The sequence below is a fragment of the Apodemus sylvaticus genome, chromosome 5 (genome assembly GCF_947179515.1).
Source record: "Apodemus sylvaticus chromosome 5, mApoSyl1.1, whole genome shotgun sequence".
Classification (NCBI taxonomy): Eukaryota; Metazoa; Chordata; class Mammalia; order Rodentia; family Muridae; genus Apodemus; species Apodemus sylvaticus.
This window is the reverse complement of record NC_067476.1, coordinates 62,832,774-62,846,061: the sequence shown is the minus strand read 5'-3', so window position 1 is coordinate 62,846,061 and position 13,288 is coordinate 62,832,774. Positions and strand designations below refer to the sequence as shown.

At 33.2% G+C, this 13,288-nt stretch overlaps 1 protein-coding gene across 1 annotated transcript in view; it reads right to left on the bottom strand.

Moving 5' to 3' along the window:
* The window catches only part of Znf804a (zinc finger protein 804A), a 232,067-nt gene that overhangs the window by 29,196 nt on the left and 189,583 nt on the right, over positions 1-13,288 (bottom strand). Inside the window, exon 2 of the mRNA XM_052181171.1 lies at positions 6,309-6,452. Within this exon, the coding sequence (XP_052037131.1) occupies positions 6,309-6,452 (144 nt within the window). The remainder of the gene's footprint in view (positions 1-6,308; positions 6,453-13,288) is intronic.

Genomic DNA, 13,288 nt, shown 5'->3' with positions numbered 1-13,288 from the left:
GAGAGGCTTTGTAGAGAAGAAGAGGGAGAAATGTTATATTTAATTATAACATCAAAAGTGAAATGAAATGAATATAGTAATACCATATTTAAACAAAGCATAATATTACACTGAACCACATCACATGCACAGAAAATATTGAAAATAATTTTACCATATATATGCTATTTTCAATTCGCCATTAATTTTATATGCTGGCACACAGATATTGAGAAATGATTTCTTTCTCAAGTGTCACTGAAGAGCATTTGAAATCCTTTAGAAATACTAAAATTTGTAAATAAAGCTCTTCCGTTTTCATAGCTATAGGACTCTCTGCAGGAATAATGCTTCTCAATAACCTGGCCTGACCTTGCCTTCCCCTCGGGAAGAACAAAGCAGCAAGCTGCAAGCCTCGGAGTCTTGACTTGCTGAGGTGAAGGTCACATCACTGCCTTTTGGGAGGTATTTCGGCTGCCACTAAAGCAAAAAAAATCAAGGTGTTTGAGAAGCTCTAGGACTAAAGCAATCATTCCCTGCTCTATCTCTCCATTGCATCAATGTGACAAATTTCTTACAGGGAAAATAACTCTGAATTGCCAATAGGCAGCCAGGGGAGTGGGCAGGCTCAATGTGACTTGACTTGAACAGCAGATGAATAGGTCAAATTGCTTAGAGGAAAATCTTTTCTTTTAGCCTGGTGCTGAGTGTTTGATCTTTTAGTTTTCTTGCAGAGAATAAAATTTTGAAGGATAGTACACTACTGAAAACCATTGTATTCACATTGAATGAAGAAGAATCACTTAAAATATAAAATAATGTGTCAAGTACAGTATATAGTGATAATTGATGCTTATGGACTATATATTGAATTTCTGAAATTCATATCTAGACAGATTAATGAAATTCACTCTTCTATACCATAGCATTTAGGAGGAATAATCGAAACCTAGGAGGACTAAGATGGAAAGACACATTTGCATCAGCAGTTGGTAACAGAATCAGTGTGAGGTACACACATGACTAAGTGCCTCTTTATGTATTTGTTACATATTTATATGTTATTAATCATATGTATTTTCCTCATCAATACATATAGATATACTAAGATTATATAAACTTTCAAACTTTGATAAATCTTGATATATATTTGGGTCAATATATAACTAGCAAAAATCATAAAGTTTACTAAGATATTGCCTTTAGACTTTCATCTTCTTTGACAATATCTTAAACTGTTTCCTTTTAGTCAATAATAAAATCATATTATAAGGGCAATTTGTTATATTTGTTATTATTTGGCATAATAATCACAGCATGCTTATGGGTATACTGTGAGAATGACAGGGTATTGGAATATATACCAATCCTTAAAAGAACTCTATGATTTCTTTTTTTTTCCAAAAGAGGTGTGCATAAAAATCTAATAAAAAACTAATCTCAATCATGAACATGAGTAGAAAACTCTAATCCAACAACCCATTACGAATGTTGATCTGGATGGAGACAGTTCAGACAAGGCTTTCATCATATCTAAAAAAGCAACTGATCTCATTGCCATGTTAATGGATGATAGAAGGAAATTTATATTATCACCAAGATGCTCAAGTATATTTATAAAAAAATCAAATCATTTGTTAATTTAAATAAATATCTTGGCAAAGTAATAGGGAAGGAGAATCCGGTGATGAAAGAGTGTGTGTGAATAGCCCACTGTCAACATCACCATGTGAGAAGCTGAAATCCACACATGGTAAGAAGTCTCCTCTTGCCTTTTCTTTTCTTTTTAATTCCAATATTCTAAAAATAGTAACTATCATTATGTTGTAATGGCACAAGACTTTAATCCCAGGAACTATGGAGGTAAGTCTGATGGACCTGTCTGGGTTCAAAACTAGCCTGGTGTTTACAATGAGTTCTAGGGCAGCCAGGCCTATGTACAGAAACTCTGCCTCCTGTCCCATAATATAAACCAACAAAAACCAACAAAATAATAGTTATTGTTAAAATACAGCTCAAAATAATGGCTTGTAATCAATCTGTCATTTTCCTGCCCAAAGTCAAATTTTCTCTTTGTTGATAGACTCTTGAGAGTCTCTGTGCTGCTATCTGCCAGATGATATTCTGCAAATGTTAGTAAGGAATCACCCCTTGCATCCTCCCATAACCTCAGGCAGCAAAGAAGAGAACAAGACTCCATCCACTGAGACACAGCTTCCAGGAACAATATAGGACTTTGCAGGGGATAGCTGTGGGAAGCCCACAAGATTAAGACCAAGCAACAGGCTGGAAACCAAAATGCAGACACTAGTCTTTTAGGACACTAAGGCATCAGAAAGAGACTTGTATGCTGTAAACTGATTCAAGCTGAATCACTAACAGCTTTGCATATGTCTGGAGCATAGCATGAGCAATCACTACAACACAGTGCAAGTCTATTTTAGACTTCCGCATGGACTATCTGTGAACTAGGCCCTCATCAGCCTTGTTGACATGTAATATCTATACCAACTGTCCCTTTGTCTCGGTTATCACAGCTACTCACAGGTGATTGGTCACAAGTGAATTCTAATCAATAGCTTCCAACAGGCAAAGAATTAACCCTGATGAGGTGGATGTAGACTGTTTCCCACCAGCTTCAGGATACTTGTTTATCTCTGACAGTGTTTGGATATTTGTATCTTGTGAGACTCAAGGATAGAATAATTACTATCTGTCTTACTGATCAAAGAAAATTCTTCACAAATTCTATCTCACGTTTAGACAGTGCAATATGGAGCAAGATTGATTTTATAGGAAAACAGGGTGGTAAGCACAGGACATGGTCTTGGCACTTAGTGCCACTTGGTGAAACCTAACACTACCAGATCTCAGTGACCAGATCTCCCTAAGGACCACAGCTTAAGGATGGAGCTGCCAATACAAGTTTTGTGGTCAGGTGGGAAAAACCTTCCCATTCTATTAGCATTCTTGCTGTGTTCATATGCTTTCACTCTTCCCACTATTACACCTCCTAATACATTATGGGACACTATGGCATCTGCGAGAGACCCGTATGCTAGATTCCCATTATTAGGTACTTCCAAATTTAATAAGGAATAACATTCAATGGTATTTAATGGAATCATATTTGACCTGGCATTGCCTTCCAAAATGAACAACCAACTGCAGATCAATAGCACAGTTGTGGAAAATTTGGACTTAAATGATTCTGTACCAAAATAGGGATATGATTCAAGCTAAAAGAAAATAAGCAGGGTGCTTGGAATTTTTGGAAGGCCAGACACAAAGAAAATCAGATTATAAAGAGAGGAATAAATACCAAATAGTTCAACGTTGAAATGACTTCACATCCGACCCAGAAGAAAGATCATTCAGGAAATAATCACCACTTCAAGACTGAAAGAAACAGTAGCAGCAGCCAAAGAGACAGCAAGGCATATGAAATAATTTTAAAATCCCATTAAAATAATTATTTTAAAGAAATTCAATGAAATGGAAAAATAAATAGAAATAATCAGAATTTTAACAGAGAAAACTCAAGTAATAAACATAATTTTTTAAATTATATAAATTCTAGAGCTAAAAGTATAAAAATAAAATAATAAATTGTAAATGAAGGCATAATAGATGTTATACTGATCAGAACATGGTTAAAACTAGGCTATATAAAAGCACGTGAGGAGAAAAAAATAACAAGGAATGAATACAAATTACAAGAGCTTAGGGATGATTTTAAGACCATCTGTGTTACGTGAATTGAAGAACGACTTCGTAATGCTCAAGGAACAGAAAGCTCAGATAACAGATCCCTCTCAAATAGCTATTTCCATGTTCTCTACCCTTTAACTGTCTGAAAGTCCAATGTATTGATTTCTATTGTGCATTTAATTTGTAAATTCAACAAGTCAGCTTCCTTAGTTCATGAAAAGAATTAATCATGGTGAAGATATGTATTTTCGATAGTAGATTCAGATATTGTTGGGTAGTGGATATTTTATGTTTTGTTTGTAGTATTCCACCTTCCAAGTTTTTAGAAGAAAAAAATTATAAAAATTTCCACCAGCAATTTGTGCCTTTCTTTCTATACCACTTAGAGCATCTATTGGCCTGAAACCTTCGTTGAAAGATGAGGATAACTTTCTACGGAGACACTGTCATTCGTATGCCACTGTCTCATAACAAAGTAAAAAGTGATAGCAAAGATTCAAATGTTTCCAGATATCTTATCATTATCTAAGGTTTTGCTCATGACAAGAACTATCAATGCTCACTTTGAATTAATGAACTATGACTATGCTGTTTAGTAGCATTTATGACATTTGATGATCCATCTGTGTAAGGCTTAATAGTATTTATTATGGTCAAGTGGGAACCTGAAAGACCTTAAATGACAAGCCAGTCCATTCTGATTTCTTTTAGGTTATGAGAATAGAATGTGTGTGTTTGTGTGTGTGGGGGGGGGGGGTTGTGTGGAAGGAAATTGTTTTCAATAAAAGAAAAATATACAAAAAAGACATTCTTCATAGTCACTAAGGACTAGTATATATATAATATATATATTTATTATATATATAATATGTATATATATACTGGTTTTTGCATTTTATTTTGTGTTTTTTTTGTATTAATATTGTATGCTTTATTCTCTAAGAAAATTGACAGAAATTTTAGGATAAGGTAGACATTTGAATGCCACAAGGATTCTTTAGTTTTCATAGCCTGAGAATCCTGTGTCCCGCCTTGGGTTTTGTTTGTTTGTTTGTTTAAGTGAGATCTATAATATTTTAAAAGAGTAAACTATGCTAAATTCATGGTCTAGGAAAAAGGAAAGTTCTTAGGCTTACAGAAGTGAACTTGCACTTTTGAATAAAATTATTATTGATTTTGTCATGTATTGTAAAAATAGAAAAAGATAATAAGTAATCTCGAAATAATATAGGTACATTCATGAGTTTGGAGTAACTGGTCCTTTGTAAAATGACAATTATAATGTTAAAATGTTAAGTATATAGGATTAATCAAAGAAGTGTCACATCAAAAAAATAAGTAAATAAAATAAAACATTATTGAACAATTTCCAAAATCCATGAAATTTTACTATTGGCTTGTGGGTCATAATATTTGAATTAAGTATATGTAAGTAGATTCATTCTGATGTAAGAAGAGGGATTGTTCTATCAAAACTGTTGTCTTTGCTTGTGGAATCAGAGATCTACTACACAACAGGGGGAAGAAATAAATCAAGGACAGATCCTTAAGCTAAACAAGCCTTAATTAGTAATGTGTGTAATTGAAGAATTACTTTCCTCCTACTGCAGCTTTTCTGAGCATAATTTAGTTAATATGAAAGACAGGAACATTGACAGTAAAATTCAGTGCACACAATTGTCTTATAAGCACTTAATGAGATAATTTTATCCTAATCTTTCCTTTTCTATTAGATAATTCATCAAATTTTAACCCAATATTAATGAAAAGTTGGTGGAAGTTCATCTGTTCAAACATATTTATTTTGTCTTTACTAAAATTAAATTTGAATGATGTTTGTGGGCGATGTTTGACAAATAAAATATGTATAAATTGACATTCCATTATTAGAGAAACAACAAATAATGTTGTCATGATAAATATCAGGCATATTAGAAAATAAAATCAATATTAACTTCACTTCTTAATACACATAAATAAACTAAGGCATATACAAATCATGGATGTATTTAATCAAGACCCCTAAAACATTTTCCCCATGAATTTTCAAGACAGTTTTAATCTATAACACTTGTTCAGAACACAATCATGATGTCTAGAAGATTTTTGTCAGTTGTACAAGAAATATTCAACAATTGCAGTCACTTAAGAGTATAGTACCTACTGACCTCATAGATGTCTTCGCTTGTATAAATGCATGCTATAGAAATTTACATAATTAAAAAATAACTAAAGATTCATTTTCTAGTACATGTAACTTATTGTTAAAGCAATGCAAGACCATATATATAAAAGTTTGCTTCTGTTAAATGGTTATAGTTTTGAACAAAATTTTTCAAAATGTTATATATTTGAGGACATTTAGCAGATCATTTTCTTCATTTTATTGCTTTGAAAACAAATGTGAAAAAGGACATTTATTTGTGACTTGAATTTTCAACATTAGCCATTTCTTTCTAACATTGATATTGTCATTTAAAACTTGATTCATCATCATAGAATTGCACCTTCACAATTTATAAATTTGATGAAAACAAAATAAAACATTTAATATGGTCTTAATAATTAAGTCTACGACAATTGCTTTAAAATATTTATTTTTGATTTATTTTTCTTACCTGCTTGTGGGCATGGTCATATGAGTTAATGTGATTGTCAAATTCCTGATGTTTATAATACTGCTTGTCACAAAGTTCACAGTAAAAATTTGCCTTCAGATCCTCCAGAGCTTTGGCAATAGTGTTCTCCTTCTCAGCATAGTCCTGAAACATATCAAGGACGCATATCATTAGCTTTCCAGGAAATTTTCTTTGCCTCGATAGTTGTCAATACAATGACCAGCAATTAGAACTAGAAACAGGATGAAACACAAATAAAAAAAATCAGCAAAACAAATTTGAAAAAAAATGAGTTAAAAAAGCAAGCCATTCACAGATGAAGCCAATATAAATGAAAAACATAACAGCAGAAGTACAAGCAAGAAATTAAATCATATAGAAAGAGTCATTAAATGAACATAGACCCAGTTTTTGCCAACATTAAAATTAAGTTTCCAAGAGCAGTTTGGCTCTGCTCTAGATTTCTAATTCTTTTTTTCTATATTCTTTGTTTAAATTCCAAATGCTTTCCCCTTTCCTGGTTCCCCCCTCCCCATAAGTCCCATAAGCCCATTCTCCAATCACCCCCTCCCACTTCTCTGTCCAATTCTTAGCTACTGTAAAATCCTCTTCCGTAATCTTCTGAAAGGTAGCCTATAAGAAGAGCTATGTACTGCCAAATATATATGCAAATGGTATATTTTTCTTTTCACATGTATTTGCATAAATATATTGTTAATTTAAACTTCATTTACTTCATCATTGAAATTTATCTCCTAATAAATTTTATTGAAATTAAAATTGAATTTTTGCATCCTAAGGTACTTTTCTGTAAATTAAGTTCTTCATCTAAAGTGACAAGAAAGACAGAGAGAGAGAGAGAGAGAGAGAGAGAGAGAGAGAGAGAGAGAGAGAGAGAGAGAGAGAAAGAAATGAGGGAAGGAAAAAAGGAATGAAGGAACAATGGAATGTAGAAAGAAAAGACAAGAAAAGAAGCTGGTCAGGACATTATGTCCATGATGCTTATTGTGAATAAAGATTGATTTACCACTCTCCTTTCCAGAGGATGGAGAACAAGAATCAGGTGTGTTAATGTCTGTTGAAGAACCATGAACTTGTCAGGCTTTGCCTAAAGCTTTGAGACCTTCCATTTTATTGCCACACGCAAGTGCATCTTTCGGAGTGAAACACTGGTTCATTTTATTTAACTAAAACATTTTAGAATTTCATACAAGGGTTCTGAATTTGTCATTTCCATTTTTTTTCTCCACTCCAATTTCCCCATGGCTCTAAATCTCTGTGTCTGTCTCTGTCTCTCTCTCTTTCTCTCTCATACACATATCACAGACTGCATTGTATTTCTATATTACAACCTTACTTATATATTCATTTAAATTTGACCATAACCACATATTCATTTCCCGTATGCTGCCATAGCATGTTCCTAGACACTGAGATTTGGAAATAAAGGGATGAGTGTAGGCATGTCTGTAATCCAAGCATTGGTGAATAAGTCTGGCAAGATGGCTCAATGGGCTAATGCTTGCTCATTTATATGTATATGTGCTATATTTAAAATGTATTCTAGTAAGAACTTAATGATAATATTTCCTTATATTGCTGTTTATTGTAATGAAAATATTTATGCACAGAATAATAATAGTTTCCATGATTTGTGGGGCATGGCTTTTAGTAACTGATCATTTGTCAAGATCTATGAATGAATAGGTCACTCACTCCATCAATTAATTTATGAAATGTTATTCATTGTTAGATAAATTTATTTTTAACTTCACAGGAAAAGATAACATTTTAGCAACATGGAAAATCCTTGCGTATGATTTTATGAATGAATGATGGGTTACAGTTTTTCAACATATGTGTCAGGTGTTCCCTATTAAGCTATTTGTTACTTCTGAAGTTTAAAAGTTTTAAATTACTGAAAATGAATCTTATTGATTGAGAGTTCTCAGTGAATTTATACTGAATAATCTAAATAATGTTTTACAAAGTAGGCAATTTGAATGAATAAATAGCATGATTTCATGGTTTAAATCTGTGTATCTGAGGTAGCTTTAAAGTCAATACATAGGATATAGTATAGTGGAATCAGTTTTATTAGTTGCTGGGTTAATGCTCAAATGATCTTCAGCAGAGATTTCTTTACAAATTCTCTTCACTAAGTCATGTAATTCTACTCACAATGAAATTTGCTTACATAATCTTAGTGTTTCTTTCATGATATAGGTTTTATTCTCTAAAACAAATTGCTCCAATAGGGAATAATAAATTTTTTCTTTTGTATTCCACTAAATTTTAGAAAATTTAGTGGAACAGATTAATATTTCAAGAAAATAGAATCTTTCAAAAATATCAATATTAACTTAGACTTGAAGAAAATATATTTTTGAATAATAATGAGTACTATGTATTCATTATTTTTATAGGCACACTGTTTCAAATTTGAAAATATTATTTCATTTAGTCAGTATTTTTAAACTTATTTTATTAACTTATTTTATTATTTACTTTCAAAATGTTGCCCCCCTTCGGTCCACCCTCCCGGAACTTTTCATCCTATCTCATCCTTTTGCCTCTGAGAGAGTTCTTCCCCATCAATTCATCCTCCCATCACTTTTACCCACCCTCCCACCCACCCCCATCCTCACCACCAGCATCCTCCCTTCCTGGGGCATCATTATTAAAATATTAGAAATGTACATTAGAAGTGTTTCTTTAATTTATAACTGAGATTGTCAAAGCTCAGAAGTTTAACTAGCTAGCGCCAAGACTTATGGACATTTTAATTGAATATATATTCAAGCTCAAGTTATAGGGTCTACGGTAGTAAATTATCTTCACTTTTAAAGAAAATAAAAAGAGGAAGAAAACTAAAATGACCAGCAAGTGCTCATCACTCAGATACAATTACTTCCCCAAGTTGGTGCAGTCTCTGCTTCTCCCCTCCATCTCTTACATAGAACTCTTGTAAACGTAAAACATGGCAGTATCACCTCCTTTTCATATTAGGGGTACAGATAAGAGCATGCCTGATATTTTTACCTATCATAATTTACTTATTGTCCCCCTCCTCTCTCTTACTTTCTATAATGTCCTACAACAGAGTAAAAGATACGTAGTTGAGCTTAAGGTTGTAAAATGTAAAATAACAAACAGTTTTGGACCAAACTATTTTTCAATTTGATATGAACTGAAGTAAGGGCTCAAATCTTATTCATGTCACAAGTACTAAAGAAAAGGGGGGCCATGAATTTGAAAGAGTGCAGGATTTATATAAGAAGATTTGAGGGAAGGAAGAGGAAGAGAACAATGGAATGATATTATACTCTAAAAATCTTTTAAAGTTAAAAAAGTCATGCACAAAATAGAATGACTTTTTTATTATTATGTATTTGGCATAGACATGTGCAATGCATGCATCATTATTGCCCAAGAATTTTAAAAATTCATATGTGTATAAACAATATCAGTCATAAGTTGCTGGCTTTCTCAATGGCTCTTCTGATTTTTTTGGATGATATTGAGACAAGCATTGACTCATATTATGAATAACCTTAATGTATTCAGTATAGCTTCCCACAGCAGAAGGTACAGAATAGAACTGAATAACTGGAAAAGAACATAACTACTCATATATGCTCAAACCAAAAGAACTCTTTGGTTGGCATAGTCGTTTTATATTTAACTCGAACACAAATTTTAAAATGTCTACCAGATGTGATGGCAAAAAGTGAAGAATAAACCTATAAAAGTCATAGATCTAAACCCATTAAGATTAAGATTTATATTCATTTAAAATACTGAAGTCTGAATCTTTAGTTTTAGAAGGGCAATATGAAGGTCATGTAACACAATCAGAAAGTAAAGAAATTATTCATTGCTGAGGATGTATTTCAATGTTAGAGCTCTGTCTAATATGTACATAGCCATGAGTTTGATCCACAGAACAGCAAGAAATGCTTTTTTTTTCATTTTGCAGCATTAACAGCTGAGCTATATAGTACATTTCAGTAAATTAAATATGAGAATTTAGTTGTCATTCAATGGCCCGAAGGATAATAACCTCACCACATATATAAAGGGACTACTTCGAGTCCAACCTTAAAGAGAACATTTCATTTTTAACATGATGCTTCTTGTAGCTTTTCACAACACATAGTACCAATTAATACTCAGATATTGTAAAGGACGATGTCATAATTAGACATCCTCAGTGAGTATTTCTGTATGAATGTGAGCGCCCTGAGAGCAGAGGCTTTTGTTGTTATTGTTGTTTCTTTTCTGCTACTGCTTTTTTGTTACTGTTTGTTTGTTTTCAGGCCCTAGAGATATGAGATTTAATTCTATTGATGCCATGTGAGGCCCTTCGTTTCAGGTCTCCTCCTTACTTTAAACATCTTGCAGAGGCTATGGTCCTGCCAAAGGAAAGATTTTACATAGCAGCTGTGATCTAACTATAGTCTAATTTTTGTAGTTCTATTCTTTACAGAGAGAATACAGGTCTATTCTAGTAAACTGCATCTGCAAAGAACTCATGAATTTAGGCTCCAGAACAATACCATGCACACAGATATTTTTTACATTTTTTTCCTAAAGAGCTTGGACTCTTTAAACCCATAAAAACTCATTGTCTATATCTCTACACATGGACCTATCTTTTGAGCAAAGCCCAGGCTTTGGAATAAAACAAGTCTCTAGGCATGTTCCAGGTGACTCAGGGTCCACTTATGTATGAGCATACATATATGTCAAGCTAAGTATTATGAACAAATCCAAGATTTAGATCATGTCCTGAATCCTAAATCTCAAAGTTGTATTCATGGTTTTAAAGTCCAGACACAGCCGACCTAGCACCTGTGGGCTCAGACCTCATCTTAGTGGCCTCAGTATTATGCCTATCCTAGAGCTGTGTCCTGGAGGCATCAGGCTACTCACCATGATGCTAGCTGTGTCTCTACAAACCACTGTTTCAAGGCTGATTGCCCAGGATTCAAGTTTTATCCTTTTGTCGCTTTCTCACATTTTGAAACTTGACAGATAGGGAACTACAGAAAAAAGGCTAACTTTGAAATAACGTGACCAAGAATCTAAATATAGATGGACTGCTCCAAGACAGGTCAATTTGAACAACAAAGCTAAATCTTCATTTATTTAAACCTGCTGTCAGTAGTGTAAGACAAAAAGAAATGTAAAATTCTAAGGAGTTATCTTACCTCCCAAAGACAAAATCATGTCTGAGAAACTGACCACAAAGCAAGGGAATACATGATCCATAACTGTTTGAAGCATGTAAGGTTTTTTTTTATATTCCTTATTTGCATTTCAAATGATTTTCCCTTTCCTGGATGCCCTCTCACTGAAAATCCCATAAGCCCTCTTCCCTCCCTCTGTTCCCCAATCACCCCCTTCCCGATTCCATGTCCTGCTATTTCTCTACACGGTTGCCCTGAGCCTTCCCAGGAGGAATGGATACAGAAAATGTGGTATATTTATAATATGGAATACTACTCAGCTATCAAAAACAATGAATTCATGAAATTCTTAGGCAAGTGGGTGTAACTAGAGAATGTCATCCTGAGTGAGGTTACCCAATCATAAAAGAACACACATGGTATGCACACACTGATAAGCAGATATTAGCATGTAAGTTTTAGAAAGCAACACACATAGACACACACACATGCACATACATAGACATACACACACATGCACACACGTAGAAAGACACAAAAAAGAGAGATAATTCAAAAATATTGGGAAGATAATGACTAGCTTAGAAATTTCACAGAAGTTGGCTTTATAAAACACAAAACTAAAAGGCAACTTCTGGTATTGAAAACATTTGAGCAAAATGAAAAATGGATTGGAGTTTATGAATGGCTGAGTTGATCAGAGCGAATGAACTATCAACTTGAAGACAGAATATATGAAAATAGCAGAAATGAAATAATCTTGAACCAGTGGAAGTGGGAAAAACTAAGAAGATGTAGGATGTAGCAAAAACATGCCTAAGAGAAAAACTCATCAAAATAAAGACCTATATTGAAGCTGAGAATAGGTCCAGCAAGATGGCTCAATGAGCTAACGCTTGCAGATTTCAACTCAATCCATAGGAAATGGATTTGAGCCATTCCTATGGCTCATTACATCAAGAAGTAAGTCAAAGAGACTGAACTCTGGCAACTTGTCCTCTTACCTTCTCCCGCATGCTGTTTTTAGAACCTGCATTCTGGTACATACATATTTATAATATTTTATTAAGAATCACTTTTAAAATATCATAGTATCTTTTGAAAACAATGGGAAAAACAGGCAAACATTCATCAGAAAATAAGTACTACAAGGCACTATAACCAGCAGATAAAAGAAATAGATGAAACAGAAATAAAAACAAGCAAAACAATATATAAGATATAGTAAAGTAAATTTTGTGATTTTTGGAGATATGTTAATTAAACTGGCATGCCTCTATCTGAACAAAAAAAAGAGAAATAAACCTGAAATAAAGAAATAAAGAAATAGAGAAATAGAGGAAGAGATGATGTTATTGCTGAGACACGGAAAGGATCCGGGAAAGGACACTACCTGTCAATGTAAGAATGAATAAATACTAATAAACTAGGTATTGTAGCCAATAGGGGAATTGACAAATTCCAAACAAATGTAAACTACCAAGAATGACTAAGGAAGTAATTATTTGTAGATAGAATCTACAAATAATGATGAAATTGACGGTCACTGACCAAGAGTCTCAGGTTAAAGGTAAGAGCAGACACTGATAATTTATTACTGAATTCTATAAACAACCTTAGAAATTCTTTTAAAAAATTTGTAAAAATAAAAAAGGAGAAGAAAGATTTTTTGAAGCCAGGATTATTCTAATTTCATTGTTAGACAAGCACACTAAAAGAACATAAAATAGCAATAAAATATCCCTCATAAACATGAAAGTAAAGAGTCTCAACAGGATATTAACAAAC